The sequence below is a fragment of the Bos indicus genome, chromosome 28 (assembly GCF_029378745.1).
Source record: "Bos indicus isolate NIAB-ARS_2022 breed Sahiwal x Tharparkar chromosome 28, NIAB-ARS_B.indTharparkar_mat_pri_1.0, whole genome shotgun sequence".
NCBI lineage: Eukaryota > Metazoa > Chordata > Mammalia > Artiodactyla > Bovidae > Bos > Bos indicus.
This window is the reverse complement of record NC_091787.1, coordinates 2,384,775-2,406,760: the sequence shown is the minus strand read 5'-3', so window position 1 is coordinate 2,406,760 and position 21,986 is coordinate 2,384,775. Positions and strand designations below refer to the sequence as shown.

General features: G+C 48.6%; 1 protein-coding gene across 3 annotated transcripts in view; it reads left to right on the top strand.

The window, feature by feature from the left end:
- Positions 1–21,986, top strand: part of PGBD5 (piggyBac transposable element derived 5) — a 97,691-nt gene that overhangs the window by 57,994 nt on the left and 17,711 nt on the right. For all 3 annotated transcript variants that reach the window (XM_070782174.1, XM_070782172.1, XM_070782171.1), the window contains exon 3: positions 3,659–3,793. In XM_070782174.1, coding sequence (XP_070638275.1) covers positions 3,659–3,793 — 135 coding nt within the window. The remainder of the gene's footprint in view (positions 1–3,658; positions 3,794–21,986) is intronic.

The following is a 21,986-nucleotide window of genomic DNA, read 5'->3' as shown; positions in this document are numbered from 1 at the left end:
GTACCGACCCCACCCCGTGCTGTCTGATCCTTCTGGAGCAGCAGCATCAGACACTGAGACCTACATCCCAGGCGATCCCCACGGCCACCTGCGTGTGTGTCCCTGGGGTCTGCTTGGCCAGTGGGCACCTGCAGCACCCACTAGCAAATTCTGAGCTGTGTGGACTCACCCCCTCCCACCCCAGACAGGGGTGCTGTGATGGGGCAGTGCTGCCCCCCTGGGTCTTGCCCTCCTGTGCCCGCAGACGGCTGTGAGCAGAGACCCTGAAGAGGTGGTCACTTTATTCTTGCTGCCCTCATCTTTTCTTTGGATCCAGTTGATGAAACAGAAAAAAGAGGGACTGACATGAGCTTTAGATTGGGGAGTGGCTCTCTGGTCATGTCAGGTTCTTTTTTTTTTTCCTCCCTTTGCTTTTTTCTTTTTTTAAAATTTTATTTAGTTTTTTGCCTTTGTACTTACAAATGTATTTGTTCTTGTTGCTACCATTTTCCAGCCCATGCTCTATGTGGTGGTCAGGATCCCAGCAGGAAACAAATGCTGTGTTCTAGAAGGGCAGTTACAGAGAACTGGAAGCAGGGACTGTGGACCTTCAGGGTTTAGGCGGATCATCAAGGTGGCGATCCCCTGGGCTGGCAACAGCGGGAAGCCGCAGTGCTGAGGAGGGGGAGTGATGGCTTCAGCCTGAGGGGCTGGATGGCACAGGCAGGCAGGGCCCCAGTCTCTTGTTCATCCCTCTCTTGTAGCCACAAAAGGCAGGCACTGGGGGCAGGGCCCCGGGATGTGGTTTATAAGAGGTTGGCCTCCAGTCCCCAATGCAGGGTGGGAAGGTGGAAAGGGAGTCTGGGGGGCAAACAGTACCTAGTACAAACCACCCAACAGATAGAACTTGAGGCAGAGGGGAAGTCAGAATCCCTGGGGTCAGCTTTCCAATGTGCTGATGACCACCTGGAATTTCCTCTTCCTCCCAACTCTGGGCCCCTGTTGAGCCAGCTCTGTCAGGAGGCTGGAGCAGGATCAGATAAAGGGGATGAGACCAGAAAGCGTGCATGCAGTGTGTGGAGCACCCTCGGGCCTTTCTATGTGCTGGGGTCCTACCAACATGGGCTGTTGAGGTGGTGGCTCTGGGCACACGCTCAGCCTCTCTGCCTCATCCTTACACACAGAAACATCAGCATCACATATGTCTTTGTTAAGTGAGACAAAGGAAACTTTCAAGCTTTCCTGGCTTTCCAGTTGGCTCTGAAACATTCCATTCAAGGAGAAGGTATGTTTGCGAGTCGCCGCTCACCTCCCCTGAGGCCTCAGGGCTCTGTTGACGCGACTTCACTCTGCCTGTGAGACCAGTGGGAACAGCCCCTGTTCCACCCCCACCAGACATGTGGCTGGTGTGTTCCCGACTCCCAGGAGTGGCTCTGCATCCCCACCGTACACACACCCGACCTCAGCACACAGCACCCTCACACACACCCTCTGCCCTGCAGTCTCCTTTTTATTCCAGCAAATCTGACCCTTTGGGTGAGTTTACAAAGTCTTCAGAGAGTCCCCAGCTGTGGTATGTGCCCACGCACGAGTATTCATACACGGATACTGAATGCGGAGACTGAACGCATCTTCTCAAGCCTGGGGGCAGGTTAGTTAGAGGAGGATCTGGGGAGGGCTTGTGAAAGTACACAACTGCCTTGTCTCCCCTGCCCAATACCTGCCCCTCACCCAAGCGTGTCACACAAGGAGGGCCTGAGGACACAGCACTGGGTGAGGTGGTGCTGGCCCCCTGCAGCCTGGCGGGGAGGAGGCAGTTTTTGGAGCTCTGTAGAGTGCCCTGCCCTGCACTGTGACTGCTCCACATTCCCGCAAGGAGGGTGGGAAAGAGAAGAAGCCATGGAGGCCAGGAGCTACTGCTGACTCTCTTACTTTGGTGAAACGTCTTATGAAATATAAATTTGAATAGATTCTGTGCTGTGGTAAATGCAGATGGAATAGAGGACATCAGCTTTCTGAAGAGCTGGGAGAGGGCCTCATCTTCCCCACTCTGCTCATCCACCCCACTCTGCTTATCCACCACTCCCCCAGCCCATGTGTGGGACTTTTGGCCATCCTTCTAGAGTGGATCCAAATGGGCTTTGAATATTTGATGAGCCGCGTGGAGCTGGGCATGGGTCAGCTTCTCCAGCCTCCCCTTCATGAGTTCAAGGCAAGGCAGGCCTTGTTCAACAGCTCCTGCTTCCAACAACAGAAAACTGCAGGGGCTGGTTGTGCACGCCTGAGACCCAACACTGCAGGGCAGTTATTTCTCAAGTGGATTTCAAGTTAACGTTAATAGGAGAATGGAAGGCTACTGCCCGTGTCACAACTGGTGAGTGTTAATCTCTGTTCTGCCGTCATCAGGCCACGTTCTGACGTCACTTGGGAGCTTGTTGGAAATGCAGAAACTCAGGCTCTGCCCCAAACTTACTGGAACAGAAGCCACATTTCAGTAAGATTCCCAGGTGACTAGTTTGTTCATTCAAGTTGAAAAGCCCTGATGGAGAGTGGCACTGGCTCACAGTGGCCAGGTATTTTAGACTTGGAGGGCCATGTGGTCTGTGTTCGGAGCTTGTAGCCTGAAAGCAGCTACTGACAATACATTGGTGAAGGGCACGGTGGGCACCTGTAAAACTTGATTTACAGTGGGGAGTGGGCTGGGCTGCAGTTTGCCAGCCCCTGATCCAGAGAGTTGTGAAGAGTTCTTGGAATCATAGTGTTTCTAGCATTCTGTCAATACATTTCGTTGAACCACACACATACGTACCAGTTTGTAAGTATGCTTGAAATTGGATTGGAAGGGAAGTGTAGCAGGTTCCTAAAATTTACCCAAAAGTCTCCCTCAAAGCTTTAGCTTGCAAAAACAGAACTTTAACCCCCCTGGGAACCTGTTTTTATTATGCCGTTTCTTTTTGCTTCATTGTCTTATAATTGAAAAACAAAAAAAAAGTCCTATTATCATGCCATCAAAAAGCAGGAAGAGGTGAAGTGAGTTTAAAAATTGCCTGGGGAGTCCCATGTCGGAAAAGACATGATGACCTGGGGGAGAGCCAGAGGCTGGGCCATGGCAACGAGGGAACTGGGTCATTTCAGGAATGGTTTTTAAAAAGAGAATGTTTGACTTGGGAAAAAGAAGGTCAGGGGCTAGTGTGAGAGCTGTTCAGAAAACCTAAAGAAATCATGTGTTTGTCTCCATTTCTCACAGGGGAGAAGTCAGGTCAGTAGGTTTAGGTTAGATGTAGATCAGCTTTCAGTTAGTGAGCAATTGGAACATCCGTCAGTGGAAAGGTCTTCCTTGAAAGGAAGCAGCTGCCCTCTGTGGGCATGTTTAGCTGGGAGGTCCCTCTCCCAAGTGAGAATTTGGACTGAGGACCTTACGCCAATAACTAAGTATCATGACGATTTCCATTTACTAAGTACTTGCTAAGTGCCTTACGTACAGTTTCTTACTTAATCCTCCCCCAAACACTGGTGTAGACAACTGAGGAGACCCAGCGACACTCAGGATCAGAGAAATCAAGTAACTTAGCCAAGGTCACACAGCTGATCAAAGGCAAAGACTAGATTTGAGCCCAGATCTGATGAGCCCCTGAGCTCATGCTGCCTTCCTGAGTCTCTGCTTTGCCTTTCCTGGCAGGTGCTACATGAACCCCTGATTGACGAGGACCCTGTGTTCATTGCCACGTGCACGGAGAGGGAGCTGCGGAAGAGGAAAAAGCGGAAATTTAGCCTCTGGGTCCGGCAGTGCTCTTCCACCGGCTTCATCATCCAGGTGAGCCCTGGGCCGGCCCCAGAGGGCAGGGAGGATTTGGTAACCAGTGAACTTGCTTACTTACCCTGGTCACTGTGCTTCACTGGGTGCTGCAGCTGAGGCTGGGTTGGGCTGCTCTTTTCCTTGCAGGGGAATGGGGGTAGCTGGCACTGTCCCCTGCATGTTCCTTCATGCCCACCCCAGCCCCTCTGATTAAATAACAGCTGTAAACACAGATCAGGGCTCCGTACGTGCAGTGTAAGCCAGCGGCTTCACCAGAACAGTGGGCAGAGAGGTGGCTTCCGTGACTCTTGAGAGCACCCCGTGTAATATCCCAGAAAGGCCCCCACCCCACACCGGGTCCCTGTCCTCCCTTCCAGTCCCGAGGACACCTCCTCAGGGCTGCAGTGGCCTGAGGAGCACGGTTTTCTGAGCCAGCCATGCCACATGTTCCCTGCTCTGCTCTTCTGTTTTGGAAGAGGTGGCCAAGCTCTGCTGCAGGAACAGCGTCAGACGTTGAGCTCCTAGAGCAGGCAGGGGGCCGAGCACATAGGAGGGAGTGGGGCTGGCAAAGCAGACCCTGCCTCACTGCCCTGCCAGGCTGCAGCGCCAGGCCCAAGGCATGAGGGTTGGCATAGCTCCTGCCCCCACAGGGAAGGAGTCATAGGAAGGTTAAGCTGAGCATCTCCTCTGGATGTGCCCCTGTGCATGTGCCCTGCAGCAGCCCACCTTCCCCTTGGGCTTCAGGGCCTCAGGTGAGGCTGGGCCTGGGGTCTCCAGCTGGCCTCACCTACAGGCTGCAGACTGTTATCACAGGGACCCATCCCAGAGTGGAAACCACTCCGGACGTACCGCCTGGGCTCTCCGTTCCCGCACAGCACCTGCTGACTCTGTAGTATCCTATGTGGTGACACTGCTCTGGGGATTGGGGAGTCCATTTCACTGTATGTATGACATTCAGTCATTCTTTGAATAAATTCTTACTGAGTGCTGTTGCCTGCAGCATCGGCCAGACAGTGAAATCATGGCTCTGCCTTCTTAGGAGTCTGCCTGTGTGGCTTTTGATAGAATGTTCACATGTGGCTTCTGTGTGCCTCTGGTGCCATTTCCTTTTTACTGTAAATTTAATGAGTAGCGAGGAGTCAGGACCATTCCCTGCAAGGCCTCAGGTCTCCTTCTCTCTGTGTGTGCAGTTTCCTTCTAGTTTCTATGAAATCTATAAAATCCCCATCTATAAAGTAAAGGGTTTGGATTGGTACCTTGAAGTTTCCTTTTATTTTGAAAACTCTCTGGTTCTAGGAGGCTTTGTGCAGCTTGAGGGTTTGAATTTAGAAGCCAAAATTGAAGCTGGCAGCTCCCATTCTTGGTCTTGCCTCCACTATGGCCGAGGCAACAGGAAGCCCCATTTGCGCAGGTACCCTTGTTTCATCTGTCTCATGGCAGGTGGAGTGAGGACTTTCTTGGCCTCCCCACTTCTCTGGTCCAGATGAAGGTGCCTGTGGTGGCAGCAAAGTAGGGAGGGAGACCTCTGCCTGCAGAGGACCCACGTGGCCTGGGGACAGTGGTCTTTTTAGCATCCTGACCCTTGTCTTGGTTCCCCAGGCCCTAACTCTGGAAGATCCAGCCGTGGTGCGAGGGGCAGGGGGTGCCTCCCACCCCCTGAGCCTTCATATTTGCATCTCCTCTGTTCTTACACCCTCTACGTTTCCCAGATGAGGTGGCTCAGTGCTGCTCTGTCCAGGGGCCCCTCCTAGGTCCTGAGGCCGAGCTCTGCTGCTTTCTGTGTGAACTAAGCTGACTCCCAGTTGCCCTGGATATCAGTGTCCTTATCTGTAGAGTGAAGGGGTGGGGTAACTTAATCGGTGAGGCCCCTTCCAATGCAGAGTTCTGTGATTCTTAACTTTTTTAGTATTATGTATGGGGTAATGTATGCAAGCATGTTTTCTTCATTTTAATTTGTTAAATAAATTATTCTAAATGATTTTATCCACTGGAGAATCCAAGCAGCTAAACCTAAAGAGCCTGTGGCCAGCCTGCTGCCCAAATGGCCCTCTGCCCGCTGCTGTCCTCTCACTGGTAGCAGATCCGAGGCTGATGGGATGCAGCAGACGTGGTACGTGAAGGGGCTGGAGAGAGGGTGTGCATGGTTCTCCTCTCTGCTCTGACCATGAGCAAATGTCCAGGCTGGATTACGGAGTTGGGAAACCACCTGGAGCCATGTATCACATGCCCCTGAGCAATGTGGTTGTCTGTTACACAGTAACAGAACTCCCCTGGGGCCTGCCAGCTAGGGTCTGCAAAGCTGACCAGGTAACTTTCTTATTTTCACCTGTCATGGACTCAGCTGATACCTGGAAGGGACGGGGATTTACAGGTATATTTCTGGGGAGGCCAAGGCCTGGCTTCGGCTTTATGATGTCATTCAGCCAAGACTGAAAGATGTGCTGGCTGGACTGCATGCTTTTGAGGTAAGTCCAGGTGATTAGCTCCACTTGAAAGATTCAAGACCAAGGGTTAAGTGAGAAAAGTATTCCAGATTGGTCAGTGATTTCTCAAGTGGTCCCAGTAAAGGTCAACTCCAACCCTCAGATGAGTGAGTACATCCCCACAGGGCACCTGCATAAGAAGGGAAGCAAACAGCTAGCTAGACAGTGCTGTTGAAAGGGAGAGTGCCGAGAAGAACCCCAGTGTTTTTAATACCTTATATGTCTACTGCTCTTGAGTTCATTTGAAGGGGAATCATATGAAAGTGGTTAAAAGTCCTATGTGATATAACTCATGAAGAGACTGTAGGGAGGTATGTGGAAGAAGAGATGGAATTAAATATATTATCCTGAAAATTAACAAGTTAATATCTTTCACTTCTGGGAGTGCAAGAGGCAGGGAGTAAAAAGTTCCCAGGAGAAAGAAGGCATCAGAGAAGGTGTGGTCACTTCAGAGACAGAGTGGAGATGCCTCATGGAGATGCCATCCCACTCAGTGAGGTGGTGCTGCCTCATCTATCCTCAGATCTCCCCTCTAGCCCTCCTTCCAGAAGCCTTGTATGTGGGGTCTGACTCGTGGTGGGCCTGCTCTCCCATCTGACATTTGTAGACTTGCGCTGAAGGCCTGCTCACTGCAAAGTGCTTGGCTCCAAGATGTCTATCTTGGTGTCTCACCATGCACCAAACACTGGGAAATAGATCAGCATGTTTCAGTGCCCGCCTGCAGCGCTCAGGGCTGAGGAGCAGCCACGTGAGGCCATCCACTTTGCCCTGTGATGGAGACCGCTGCCTGTAGGAGTGGGCCTTTGGGTTTCTGATAATCTGGCAAGTTGTCATGTGAGTGGGGGGTGAGATTTGTATGGTGTATGTGGGCCTATTCTGAAGGAGCATATCTTTTTTTTACTGTGATAAAATAAACATAACATAAAATTGACCATTAAGTGGCATTAAGTACACTCACTGTGTTGTGTAGCCACCACCACCGGAACTTCATCATCATACAGAACAGCTGGGAGCACCTCTCTTAGTAAGGGAACGATACACTGTCGCACAGACAGAGTGAGCTCCCTGCACGCAAAGCACCTTTCAGATGCACCGTGGATGCTGCTGCGGCTCGGGGAGGGGTCACCGAATGGGCAGCACTGGTCACACTGCCCCCGTCAGGCTGCTCTGTCTGCTGTGCCTGTGGGACTCCTAGTAACAGGAGGTGAGGGGCCGGGACAATGTATGTACTTGTCCCCTGGTCCCAGCACTATTACCCTCATTCCATGCACGAGGAGTGCTTTTGGTCACCTGTAGCGTTCCCAGGAACTCTGCGTCAGACTCAGACAGTGCTGGTGTTGCAGGATGCCCATGAGTGCCTGTTCCTCTTCTCTTTCCCAACCTGGCCTTTCTGGTTTTACCTTCTGGCATGAGCAGGGCTCAGAGGGTGTGATGGGTAATTTTGTGCCAATTTGGCTGGGTCACAGTACCCAGATAGTTGGTCAAACACTATTCTGGATGTCCCAGTGGAGGTATTTATAGATGAGATTGACATTTGGATCAGTAGACTTTGAGTAAAGCAGATTGCTCTCCATCATGTGGGTGGGCCTCATCAGATCAGTTGAAGGCCTAAATAGAAAGGAGAGGAAATTTTGCCAGCAAAACGGCCTTGGATGTGAACTGCAACTCTAACCTGGGTCTCCAGCCTGCCAGCTGTCCTGAGATTTTGGACTTAACAAACCTCCATAATCAATCAGTTTCTTGAAATAAATACCTATATCTCTTGATAGGTGGATAGGACTCTCTCAATATATCTTTGTCTCCATCCTATCATTTCCACTGCAGAGGGATTTCTGCTAGCCACTGACTCACACAGCCTGTGTGTATCTCAGGTCTCCTGGATTCTGAACTCGCGGAGGGCAGGGACCATGACTGCTTCTTGAACCTTGCCTCTCTAGAGCCTAAGGGGTTTGCCAGCTTTTTTTTTTTCTTCTAAAGTCAAAGACATCCCAGTTATCAAAAAGCTTACAAGATAGACAGGAAAACAAGACCTCTATGAAGGAAAACCTAAGTGCAGATTGTTTTCTAACCACACTTTATGGGATTAGTGTTGTGCTGGGCACTGAAGGCCTGGAGGTGAAGGGAACCCTCATGGCCTCCCTCGTAGGAGAGGCAGAAGATGAAAAATATTCATGAGGAATAAAGGCAATGGAATACTACACAGCTAGAAAAAGGAGTGAAATAATGCCATTTGCAGCAACATGGATGAACCTAGAGATGATCATACTAAGTGAAGTAAGCCAGACAAAGACAAATATATGATATTGCTTACATGTGAAATCTAAAACTTATCTATGAAACAGAAATGAACTCACAGCACAGAGACAGACTTGTGGGTGCCAGGGGGGAGAAGGGTAGGGAAGGGCAAGATTGGAGGTTGCGATTATCTGGTGCAAACTGCTATAGGATGGATAAACAACAAGGTCCTGCTGTGTAGCACAGGAAACTATATTCAGTATCCTGCGATAAACTATAATGGAAAAGAATGTGTGTGTATGTATAACTGAGTGACTTTGCTCTACAGTAGAAATTAACACAACATTGTAATTCAGCTATACTTAAAATATCAGTTAAAAAAATATTCCTAAGTACAGTGTGAATGATGCAACCCTGGAGGGGTGTGAGGCTGTTGAAGGGCACCTGTGGGGCTAAGAACGTCTCCTGGGGTGCAGAGACCAGGGCATGTGGTGCCCTAATGGGAGGGCAGACCATGAGAGCATACACTGAAGGGACAGGCAGGAGCCAGGATTACTCACTGCAGGCCAGCGCTGAGCATGGCCTCCAAGCAGGATGCAATCTTGACCAGTATCTTTCTGTCCTTATTTACACCTGAGAACACTTAAGAGACTGAGTCTTTTATCCCAAATCGCAAGGCTGATAGGTGGGAGCAGGAAGGAATGTGAGCTCAGGTGCTGGCTAGCTCCCTATGCTGTGGGCACTGTTCCCAGGAGCCCCTCAGAGGAGGAGGAGGCACCCCGAACCCTGCCCCCAGGATGTGTGAATGTAGCATCTGAAACACGGCTGACATCTCTGACACCCACTAAGAGGATTTCCATGCCTTGGAAGTGTCCATTTCAGGAAAACGAGGCAACCCACAGTGTGTTTCTGTCCACAGTGAACAATCCTCAAGGCTGGTGGAGGCCCTTCGTCTTCTGGGGCGCCCACACCCTGGGGTACTCCTCACAGATCCCACGGAGGAGCTTTAGGCTGTGTGACTCCATGTTTTGACAGCAGTGGAACAAGCATGCGGGAAATCACTTGTGACATGAGGCTCTGACAATACTGAGATGGTCTTGCTCCCCAGGCACAAGTGCTCTGTGCTCTGAGACCGCAGCGGATGCCTTCATTTTGCAAAACTGCTGCCATATTCAGATCAGAGGTGTGTGGGGCACTGCAGAGAGTGTCTTTGTGTCACAGGCCTGCTGGGCCAGCAGCTCCCAGTGAGCTTCGTCTGTACTCCCAGTGAGCTGAGTGAGGGTGAAAGGAGAGGTTTATACAGAAGGGTGCATATCCAGTTCAGGGGAGTCATGTCAACAGGTGACTGTGGTCCTCAGCCTGGGACACTGAGGTCACTTGTCTTGGAAGCCTTGTGTCCCCTCTGTGGGTGCAAAAGGAAACCATCTCCATAGAGACTATTGTTCTGTCTGTAGTGTCAAAAAGATTGAGAACACAGTGGGAAAAACCAACCCACCATGTAGTTAATGGTGTGCTGACCTATGGGGATTTGTTTAGCCCTGAGGCTCTTTGGGGGGAAAAGAAAAGAGTCTCCTAATTAAAAAAAAACAAAACCAAAAACTGATATGATCAAAAAGGCCGAGTTCTCCCATTTGAATGTGTTGAGCTAGGCCTCCTGCCCCGACAGTTGAGACCCAGGGTCCCTTTCGAGGGAGGCAGTGAGGGGAAGGGCAGCTGGCAGAGGTGGGTGTGGCTGAGCGTAGGGCCCCCACGTGGAGCTTTATTAGGGACCAGTCTCTGGAGGGTCGTGTGCGGGGTGCCGAGTTGGGTAGAACCATTCTGGACGAACACGGTCTCTCGCTCACTGAGTGCACCTGCCCTGGAGGAGTAAACTTCAGAAGCCAGAAATCAAAACAGAGACCTCAGGCCAGTGGACCCTGCCGCCTGCCCCGTACACAGCACTAGGTGTGTCCAGGGGCCCCTGGAAGTATCCACGAGGGGCCCCACACCTTGTGTGGCTGGGCCAGCAGCTCTGGAAGCCCCTCCTCCCTTCAGTCTAAGCCGTGGTTTATGAGCTGCTTCTGCAGTTCAGAAAAGGACAGTTTGCATACGTGGAGTGTTCGCCTCCAGCCAGGCCCCACACTCAGGCACACTACACGCATCCCTCCTGTTCATAACCACCTGCCCCTATTTCATGGTGAGAAACCGGGGCCTGGAGGGGTTTTCTGCCTCGTCCGAAGTCTCAGCCTCAAGGGGCAGACCTGGAATTTAAACCCCGCCTTCCCAACCCTGGAGCCCACCCTCCGCCACTGAGCCATGATCTGTCCCCAGGGAGAGAACTCTTAGCCCAGGGGTCCCCAAACCTTTTTGGTACCAGAGACTGATTTCATGGAAGATAATTTTTCCAGGGACCAGGGGTGGGGGTGATGGTTTCATGTTGATTCACGTGTATTACGTTTATTATGCACTTTATTTCTGATCTAATGCCACCACTGATCTGACAGGAGGTACTGGTCTGTGACCCAGAGACTGGGGCCCCGAATTTACACACAGGCTGTCTGGTTCTTACCCAGCTTCATTGTTGTGTTATTGATGTTCTAACACCAGTTATGACTGATTGCCCTTGTTTTGAGACAGACTTTTCATGTTGAAAGTTTTGAGGAATTTATACTGAAGGTTTTTTTTTTTTTAATTATTATTTAACTTCTAATTTTTTTATGTACTAGTGAGTTACTCCTGACCTAAAACTAACTTGGAAAATGAGGCTCAGGATGAAACTGATTAACTCAAGTGAAGTTTGCTTGTGGAGTCAGAAACTGGGCGGGACATTTACCCATCTGTTTAACTGTGCAGTGGCTGGGATGCCAGCCTCAGTCTGGGGCAGGTCAGATGTGGTTATGTCCCAGGATGGGATTGGCTGTGGCACAGTACATCTGTCACAGACCCCAGTGTCCATGAGCACACGGCTTAGCACTACCATTTCCTCAGTCTGTTGAATGGGTTAGTGTGCCCAGCCCTCCTTACCATATAGGGAAGCAGAGACAAGAAAGAAATTATTAAGTGCCATGTAAGTGAATCAGACCCTAACTGGATCAGATTACACCCTGGCCCTCTCCCCAAGGAACTATATTCAGAAGGGTACAAAGAGCCCACCTGTCGCTCCTCCAGTCCATTGTTGTTTCACTGATACGGAGTTGATTTGCAAACTTGTGTTAGTTCAGGTAAACGACAAAGTGATTCATTTAAATATGTGCATATATTCTTTTTCGTATTCTTTTCAGTTACGGTTTATTATATTGAGTGTAGTTCCATGTGCTGTACAGTAGGTCCTTGTTGTTTATCTAGTTTATATATAGTAGTGTTTGTTCAGAGAAGGCGATGGCACCCCACTCCAGTACTCTTGCCTGGAAAATCCCGTGGATGGAGGAGCCTAGAAGGCTACAGTCCATGGGGTCACTAAGAGTCAGACATGACTGAGCGACTTCACTTTCACTCTTCACTTTCACGCATTGGAGAAGGAAGTGGCAACCCACTCGTGTTCTTGCCTGGAGAATCCCAGGGACGGGGGAGCCTGGTGGGCTGCCGTCTATGGGGTCGCACAGAGTCGGACACGACTGAAGCGACTTAGCAGCAGCAGCAGCAGTGTTTGCTAATCCCAAATTCCTAATTTATCCTTCTCCCCACCTTTGGTGACCATAAGTTTATGTCTGTAAGTCTGTTTCTGTTTTGTAAATAAGTTCATTTGCATCAAATTTTTAGCTTCCACATAGAAGTGATACGTATGATCATCTCTAGGTCCGTCCATGTTGCTGCAGATGGCCTTATTTCATTCTTTTTTATGACTGAGCCATATCCCACCGTATATGTACACCACATTAGCCATTCATCTATGAGTGGGTAGTTAGGTTGCTTCCTTGTCTTAGCTGTTGTAAATAGTGCTGCTGTGAACACTGGGATGTGTGTATGTTTTCGAATTAGAGTTTCTCGTCAATCCATCATTTTGAAAGTCATAATCACCTATTAGCTGAGCTTTGGGATGAAACAAAAGCAAAGTCCTTGTAAGGGTGTGTAGTGCTGCAGGTGTAGCCAGAGAAGACGGGGCAGAGAGCAGTCTCAGCACGTGAGCCCTTCTTGGCCATGGCCATGGTGAAAGGTAGCATGAGTAAACACTGGTGGTGAAAACTGTCAGTGAAGTGATGTCATAGAGATTTTGCTGGAAAACCAGGCTGATGAGCCAAAGAGGGTGTGAGTCCGCATGTCCAGTAGAACTTCCCATGATGATGAAACGCCCTATATCTGTTGCTCCACCCTGGCAGCCCCTGTTTTCATGTAGACTGAGTGCTTGACTACTGCGACTGAGGAATTGGATTCTTCATCTTTCTTAACTTTTAGTTAATTTAAATTAAAATAGCCATGTGTGTCTAGAGGTTACAGCACAGATATGAAGCTTTGCCATAAAAAAGATCATTTCTGTGTATGCAACTTGCACATAACAATAATAGCCTTGCAAAGTACAGAGTATTATTATCTTTATAAATGAGGAAACCAAGGCTCAGAGCAGTTAACTCTCCCCAACTCACACAGTAAATGGCAGAGCCTTTGCTCCTTGAATCCAGGGCTGTGCCCTCACCAGTCTCCTGGACAGACTCCGTTCCTCTTGTGGTGAATGAGCACCTTTAACTTGACGGTTCTCCTGCATGGCCATCCCTCCACAGGTGACAGCCCTACCCATCTCCGTGTGCCCATTCTGCGTGGTTTCCAGGTGTGCTAATGCTGCATTCTTGTACTATTTCCTCATTTCTGGGATTACACCCTCTACTTGCTCTGTATCATTAATGAATAAAAAGTTTAAGCAAAGGGTTACAGTCCCTAACACTTGACTTCCCCATCCCCAGATATGCCGCCCACCAGCAGTGGAGAAGCCCGATGCTCTTCTGTTCTGCAGGAGAAGTAGGACCAGTGGTCAAGACCAGCAAAGCCCAGTGACAGCTTAGTGGAATTTTCAGCCAGTACATCTTCATGACCCTTGAGACCATCAGTGATCACAGCTCTAAGCAGTGTTTTTTGGGGAAAAGTGGTGATGAACTAGGTCCTGTCTCACGAGGTCTTGGGGCGTTTCGGAAGTAAGGCTAAGATAGCCAGACATGTGGTGCAGGCATCTCCCAAGGTATTATCACTGTAATCCATGTTTCCTGAGATTCTTTATGTTATGATGACAATAAAAAATACATGATATCAGTGATAATATCATGGGACAAAATGTAATACCATGTATTAATAATTTTCTTCCCTCTTTTTAAATGTGTATATGAAAAAGTTAACAATCATAGGAGCCAGAAAAACTTTTTTTTAAGGAAAAGTGAAAAGCTTGGCACCTGAAAAATACATTTTGCTATTCTAAAGACACTTGCCAAACAAGCTGTAGCTCAGATAGTAAAAGTCTCTACTGCAGATTCCATTTTGCATGATGATGGAAGCTGTCCTGTGCCTCTCCCTGCAGGAGGAACTGTTCTAGTGTAATGATGCTCTCTGCATAGGTGGATGGAGAGCGAGAACTTTATGAAAAGCTGGAGAGGCAGCAGTTAGACATCTAAATGAGTGCTGTGTCCTGGGCACTGTCTTTTGGGAGCCCCCAGCACAGCGTATGGAGGTGTGTGGTGCCCAGTGCTGCCTTCCTCGGGGTCTGACGAGATTATTTAAGGGAGGCCCTCAAGTTTGCACACAATCAGTTGCCTATCTTCCCCAGTCAGAGCAATGGTGTGTGGTAGGTATAAGAATCCATAGAAGGTTATGATTTTTTTTCATTCATCCCACTCAGGGATACAGGTTCACATCTTAGACCAGCTAAGAGCAAACTCAGGCCAGCGGGAGCTGGACCAAGCTGACCCAGTGGCACTTGTCAGGCAGGTTGAGTCCTTTTGTGACTTTTTGACTGCCCAGTTGACATTTCATTGAAAACCCTACCCCTCAGCTGAGACTTTTGACATTACTATTTTTGTTATTTATTTAAATATAGATCCTGTTTTATATTCACTTTAAACTCATTATCTTCTAGTACTGAGTGCCACAGTTCAAGACCCTCCTTGGGCTCACATTGATGCCAGTTTTCAGTCTCTTCCACATTTCCTAATAGGAAAAGGGAGATGTCTGACCCTGCACCTCCCCGCTTCTCCTGATGGAGCAGCTTAGTACTCCTTGGAAAGAGGCTGGCTGGAATCTGGGAAATTGCCAGTGTTCAGACTTGCCTGTGTGGACAAACAAAGCTAAGTCATCTGAGACGGTCCTGTGATACCACGATGCGTCATGGCTTCTGGAGAAGTGTGTTATTTCCAGGGGAGGTGGGGGCTGTCGCCACCCCCAGGCGTGATCTTAATGCACAGCATGTTAATAAGCACTGACTGAGGTGGGGGATCTCTCAGGAACAGTCGAGTTCCACATGGGCCTATGCTTGGGTAGTTCTGATGGGGGTGCTTCTTCTATGATTATGTTTAGTTTGTCTTTTTTGATTAAATTGGATTGTGTGTTTAACATCAAAAACATAAAAATCTCAAAATATCTATAATTCCAACATATAAAAAGAGCCATTTAAGAATATAGTCAGCATATGTACACACACACACACACACAGAAAGACTATACCATAGCAGAGTTCCCAGCAGTAATAAACACTCGCAAGCCCTCAGAGTGTGGGGTGTTTCAGTAGGGAGAGTCTCTGCTGGTTTATGTGCATCCTTGTACATTGAAATCAATCTGTTTGCCAGAGAATAAAAGTTGATGTTGCCACCACTCTGCTGCTTTTATTAACAATAATGAGGTGGGGGAGCGTCCCCTTCATAAGCCATGGTGTTTGGGCCCATGGTCATAGGCACGCAGCTGTTGGGCAGTGAGCCCCGTGGGTGGAGGAGGACCTTGAAGGTGCCCACAGATCCTGCCCCCATGTGGAGTGCCTCACCCGGTGCTTCACTCAGATGCCGACCTGGGTGTTGCTGTGGAGGGAATATGATTCTGTGGATATAACTGTGGCCCTGAATCTGTTGATTTTAGAAAGGAAATGATCCCAGGTGGATCTGACCTAATGAGGCGAGCCTTTAAAGGAGCAACCTCTTTCTGGCAAAGAGGTTGGAAGCACAGGAGGGATTCAACTCAAGACAGAGTCTCCACTGCCAGCTTTGAGGCTGGAAGGGGCCCAGGAGGGGAGGGCAGTGACCTCTAGGGACTGAGAGACCCCTCTGCCAGTTCATACCAGCAGGGAACCATGCACACATAGCCAGCAATGCTGACTGTGGTATCCTGAACAGAATCTCACCCATGCCCTGCAGAAGCAGGTTTAAGTAGGTGCTGTGTGAACCACTAGGCTTGTGATGACTCATTACACAGTGAAAAAGCAGCAAGAGTATGCTGCTGCTGCTGCTGCTCCTAAGTCACTTCAGTCATGTCCGACTCTGTGTGACCCCATAGACGGCAGCCCACCAGGCTCCCCCATCCCTGGGATTCTCCAGGCAAGAACACTGGAGTGGGTTGCCATTTCCTTCTCCATTGCATGAAAGTGGAAAGTGAAAGTGAAGTCGCTCAGTCGTGTCCAACTCTTTGTGACTCCATGGACTACAGCCCACCAGGCTCCTCCATCCATGGGATTTTCCAGGCAAGAGTACTGGAGTGGGGTGCCATTGCCTTCTCTGAGCAAGAGTATAATATATCTAAATTTGAGTGTGTATATCTGTCCAGAAACATCAAATAAGTTGTGTGAGGAGAGGACAGCTGTGTGTGTGTGAAAGTAGAAATCATCTCTTAGGCTGGATTTATATAAAGAATTGTATATTTATATATATAAACAATAATTTATATAATCTACATATATATTTTTATATAACCTATATATAATATTTATACATATATATATAAGTACTATGTAGTTAGAAACTGATTTCTGTTCTAGTTCTGCCTTGAGCACCATGACCTCGGAGGAGTCAGCAGTGTCCACCGGCTGTACCCACCCCACGACCGCCACTGTTTTCCAGCCAGGCTATTAGACTTTCTTGATCCCTCCCATCCCGGTCGGTTTCCTTGCCCTCCTTCCCCTGCAGTCTCTGTGAGCGCCTCCTCCATGGGAGGCCCCCAAGTGCTGGTGACCTCAGGAGCCTGGCTCAGCCCCGCTCACCCACACATGCTAACCCTCCCTGACCTTCTCCAGTTTACACCTTCCTCTTCCTGTGGCTTCTGTTTTGGAGGGCCCTCTGCACCTCAGACTCGGCACCGTCACAGCTGGGCTCAGGCGCCCCTCATCTGTTCCTTGCCTCCACCCCACCGCCCGGGCGGATGGCTCCACAGCACTGCAGGACCAGTGCTGAGGGCCATAACATTTTATGGGCTGACAATGCTTTTGTTTCTCTCAAAATCAGAAGGGGAGAAAAATAAAAACTTGTAAGTTGAAGAAATTGCTTTAATATGTAATATTAATATAATTATGCCACTGCAGTTGTAAAATGTAATTTTAAATAGTTTTTCACAGAGGACGAGGCCCATGGGAGCAAAAAGGCCCTTGAAAGTCACAACACAGCCCTGCCCCCGCCTTGTTTGCGGGATGGTGGCGTTTGCCCTGGCAGTGCCATGTGTTGCTGTGCCTATGGCACAAGAAGCAGAGCGGTAGTTTGTGACCCAACCTCAGTGACATCACGCAGCTCTGAGTACTGGCAAGGGCCCTCTTCTGCCCTGATGAGCGAGTCTGAGTGAGGACATCCTCCTTACCTTCAGTTCCTCGCTGACATGCCTTGGTGCGTGTGATGAGCAGAAGTGGCCAGCCCCTCGGGCTGGCGGGATCCGCTGTTCCCTGGCCAGACACTCAGTTCACTTCCCAGCATTGTCTCCACAGGGCCTGGGGCCTCTGTGTGCCAACAGCCTCTGCACGCCAACCCTTTCCCAGCCCCAACCCTGAGGACATCCACACTTCCAAAGAGGGCAGAGAGAGTGTTGGGGTGGAAGGGAGGACACTAGTCTCTGCGGCTAAGTCTGGTCTGGAAATCAGAGGCTGACGTTGGCAGGTAAGTATCTCACATCTGAGAACCTGGATAACCTGCCTTCCAAAACAGACTTTATTTCTGGAGACAAGTTTGTAAGGCTCTGGCTCACCCAGTACCTCAGCTGGGAAAGCTGCTGGTGAGAAAGATGTGATTCTTTCCAGGTTATCATTAGCTTCAGGAGAGAAGCAATGTTCCCTTTGCTGTTAGGACTTAAGCAGGGTAAGTTTATTCTGCTGGTGTTGGTCGCCCTGGTGGCCACATTTAGCCCTGCCCACTCCAGGCATCCTCTCATGAATCAAGGGTTGTGGGTTCATGAGGAGGGGTGATGTCTTATGTCTACTTTATTGGGGCCTCTGAACTTGGCATCTGTGTGGTTCTGAACCATCCTTTGGCAATGACATACACCTCCTGCATGAGAAGTTCAGACCTTCCAAGCAGCTGCTGGCTTGTCCTGGAGCATGTCTGAGGCCACCCATTCAGTGCTTGAATAGCTCTGAGTGTTAGTAAGGGCTCTGATTCAAGCAGATCTGTTTTCCACCTGTTTGTTTATATTCATCTTGGTTCTGCCCTAGAAAGATTGTAATCACCATTCCGAAACACAGCTCTGCAGCCAAAGAGGAGCTCTTGGAGTCCTCTGGGCTCCTCCCGGTGGCTCTTTGTTATGGCAGCCCTAGAAAACTAATACGCCAACCACCACCCTTCTCTTTACACCTTGGAAAGTGTGGCATCCCAGAGAACCGACCGTGATGTGACCAGGGAAGAATGAGATGGTCACCAACTTGGTTTTTAATGGGAGTCAAGACACGTTCGCTTAGGCCCGTCACGGTATTTGAGGCCTGCAGTCATCCATCTCCAAGTGTTTAGTATTTTGCTTGTTTTAATATTCTTGCTGAGTCGTAGTTCTTGCATCCCGTACTAGATGCAGTTAATTTTTTTAGCTTGGTTACAGGATTTTGCATTCAATCCTGTGAAATGTTGCCTGCCTCAGGCTGAGTGTGCCAGGGCCTGCCCCATCTCTCCAGGGAACTTTGGAAACCAGGTGGGGTGTCATCAGGGTTGGGCCTGAGGGATTCCAGCACTGCACCTTCCATACCCTGCTGAGAATCCCGGGTGTGTGTGGATGGAAGGTTTCCTTTCAGGGGACATGTGGGACAAAACTACTGTCCTGAGGTAGAATGCTCAAACTACCACACAGTTGCATTTATCTCACATGCTGTCAAAGTGATGCTCAAAATTCTCCAAGCCAGGCTTCAACAGTATGTGAACTGTGAACTTCCAGATGCTCAAGCTGGATTTACAAAAGCAGAGGAACCAGAAATCAAATTGCCAACATCCGCTGGATCATCGAAAAAGCAAGAGAGTTCCAGAAAAACATCTATTTCTGCTTTATTGACTATGCCAAAGCCTTTGACTGTGTGGATCACAACAAACTGTGGAAAATTCTTAAAGAGATGGGAATACCAGACCACCTGACCTGCCTCTTGAGAAACCTATATGCAGGTCAGGAAGCAACAGTTAGAACTGGACATGGAACAACACACTGGTTCCAAATAGGGAAATGAGTACATCAAGGCTATATATTGTCACCCTGTTTTTTTTAACCTGTATGCAGAGTACATCATGAGAAATGCTGAGCTGGATGAATCACAAGCTGGAATCAAGATTGCTGGGAGAAATATCAAAAACCTCAGATATGCAGATGACACCACCCTTATGGCAGAAAGAGAACTAAAGAGCCTCTTGATAAATTTGAAAGAGCAGAATGAAAAAGTGGCTTAAAACTCAGCATTCAGAAAACTAAGATCATGGCATCTGGTTTCATCACTTCATGGCAAGTAGATGAGAAAACAATGGAAATAGTGACAGACTTTATTTTTGGGGGGCTCCAGAATCACTGTAGACGGTGACTGCAGCCATGAAATTAAAAGGTGCTTGCTCTTTGGAAGAAAAGTTATGACCAACCTAGACAGCATATTAAAAAGCAGAGACGTTACTTTGCCAACAAAGTCAAAGCTATGGTTTTTCCAGTAGTCATGTATGGGTGTGAGAGTTGGACTATAAAGAAAGCTGAGTGCTGAAGAATTGATGCTTTTGAACTGTGGTGCTGGAGAAGACTCTTGAGAGTCTCTTCGACAGCAAGGAGATCCAGCCAGTCCATCCTAAAAGAAAGTAGTCCTGAATATTCATTGGAAGGAGTGATGCTGAAGCTGAAACTCCAGTGCTTTGGCCAACTGATGCAAAGAGCTGACTCCTTTGAAAAGACCCTGATGCTGAGAAAGATTGAAGGTGGGAGGAGAAGGGGATGACGTAGGATGAGATGGTTGGATGGCATTACGGACTCAATGGACATGAGTTTGGGTAGGCTCCGGGAGTTGGTGATGGACAGGGAGGCCTGGTGTGCTGCAGTCCATGGGGTCGCAAAGGGTCGGACACGACTGAGTGACTGAACTGAGGTGGGTTTGGGAACAGAGTGCCCAGCGTGGTTGTGTCAGGATATCCTGTGAGTCATAACTGGTGCAGAAAACTATGGCGGTGGCTGCAGGATTGGACTTTGCTGAAGGAGAGAAGACAGGTTCTGAGGAAATGTCCTTGCTTAGCCACAGCCACACATGATGCTTGGCAGAGATGACCAGCTTCTTCACCTCAGCATCTTACTGTCTGTCAGAGGTTCCTTCTGGGAATCTAGGTGGGAAAGGCATAAACACCCCAAAATGAAGTGTTAAGTCCTGCAACATGAACCCCCAAGGCTGAGGGGAAGCCGAGTACTCCCTGATGATTCCTCAAGGATGAGCTGCTTTTAAAGTCAGACCCATACCACCTGCTCTTCCTTTACGTCAGGAACTTCAGATGCTGTATTTTGCAAGAGATCATCTGTGGTCACTTGGCCAAGGGCAGCACCAGGGACCTAGCAGTCCTCCCTGTGCCCCATCTCGGCTGTTCTCAGTCTGCATGGCCAGGCCTGCGTTCAGCAGTTCTGTGCCTCAGAGGGTAGTCAGAGTGAGGCTCCCTGCCCGCCAGCTGCTGGCTGTGGTCCCTGGGCTGTGTGACAGGCACGGTGAGCACCATGAGCACTCAGAAAGGGGGACAGTAGTTCATACCCATGTGGTGATTCTTCATGGTTCAGTCAACTGTAGGGAGGACCACTCACTTCTTAACTCCCGTCCCACTTCCCTGCATCTATATCTCAGATGATGTCTTCAGAAGATGGTCATGGGACATGGTTTAAAATTATTGTGTAGTAATTCCAGCAGTAATTATTGTGTAGTAATTTGCAGCCAAAGATGGAAAAGCTCTATACAGTCAGCAAAAACAAGACTGGGAGTGGACTGTGGCTCAGATCATGAACTCCTTATTGCCAAGTTCAGACTTAAATTGAAGAAAGTAGGGAAAACCACTAGACCATTCGGGTATGACCTAAATCAAATCCCTTATGACTTTACAGTGGAAGTGAGAAATAGACTTAAGGGACTAGATCTGATAGACAGAGTGCCTGATGAACTATGGATGGAGGTTCGTGACATTGTGCAGGAGACAAGTAGCAAGACCATCCCCAAGAAAAAGAAACGCAAAAAAGTAAAATGGCTGTCTGGGGAGGCCTTACAAATACCTGTGAAAAGAGGAGAAGCGAAAAGCAAGGGAGAAAAGGAAAGATATACCCATTTGAATGCAGAGTTCCAAAGAATAGCAAGGAGAGATAAGAAAGCCTTCCTCAGCAATCAATGCAAAGAAATAGAGGAAACAATAGAAAGGGAAAGACTAGAGATCTCTTCAAGAAAATTAGAGCTACCAAGGGAACATTTCATGCAAAGATGGGCTCAATAAAGAACAGAAATGGTATGGACCTAACAGAAGCAGAAGATATTAAGAGAGGTGGCAAGAATACACAAAAGAACTGTACAAAAAAGATCTTCAGGACCCAGATAATCACGAAGATGTGATCACTCACACTCACCTAGAGCCGGACGTCCTGGAATATGAAATTAAGTGGGCCTTAGGAAGCATCACTACGAACAAAGCTAGTGGAGGTGATGGAATTCCAGTTGAGCTATTTCAAATCCTGAAAGATGATGCTGTGAAAGTGCTGCAGTCAATATGTCATCAAATTTGGAAAACTCAGCAGTGGTCACCAGACTGGAAAATGTCAGTTTTCATTCCAGTTCCAAAGAAAGGCAATGCCAAAGAATGCTCAAACTACTGCACAATTGCACTCATCTCACACACTAGTAAAGTAATGCTCAAAATTCTCCAATCCAGGCTTCAGCAATACGTGAACCGTGAACTTCCAGATGTTCAAGCTGGTTTTAGAAAAGGCAGAGGAACCAGAGATCAAATTGCCAACATCCACTGGATCATGGAAAAAGGAAGAGAGTTCCAGAAAAACATCTATTTCTGCTTTATTGACTATGCCAAAGCCTTTGACTGTGTGGATCACAATAAACTGTGGAAAATTCTGAAAGAGACAGGAATACCAGACCACCTGACCTGCCTCTTGAGAAA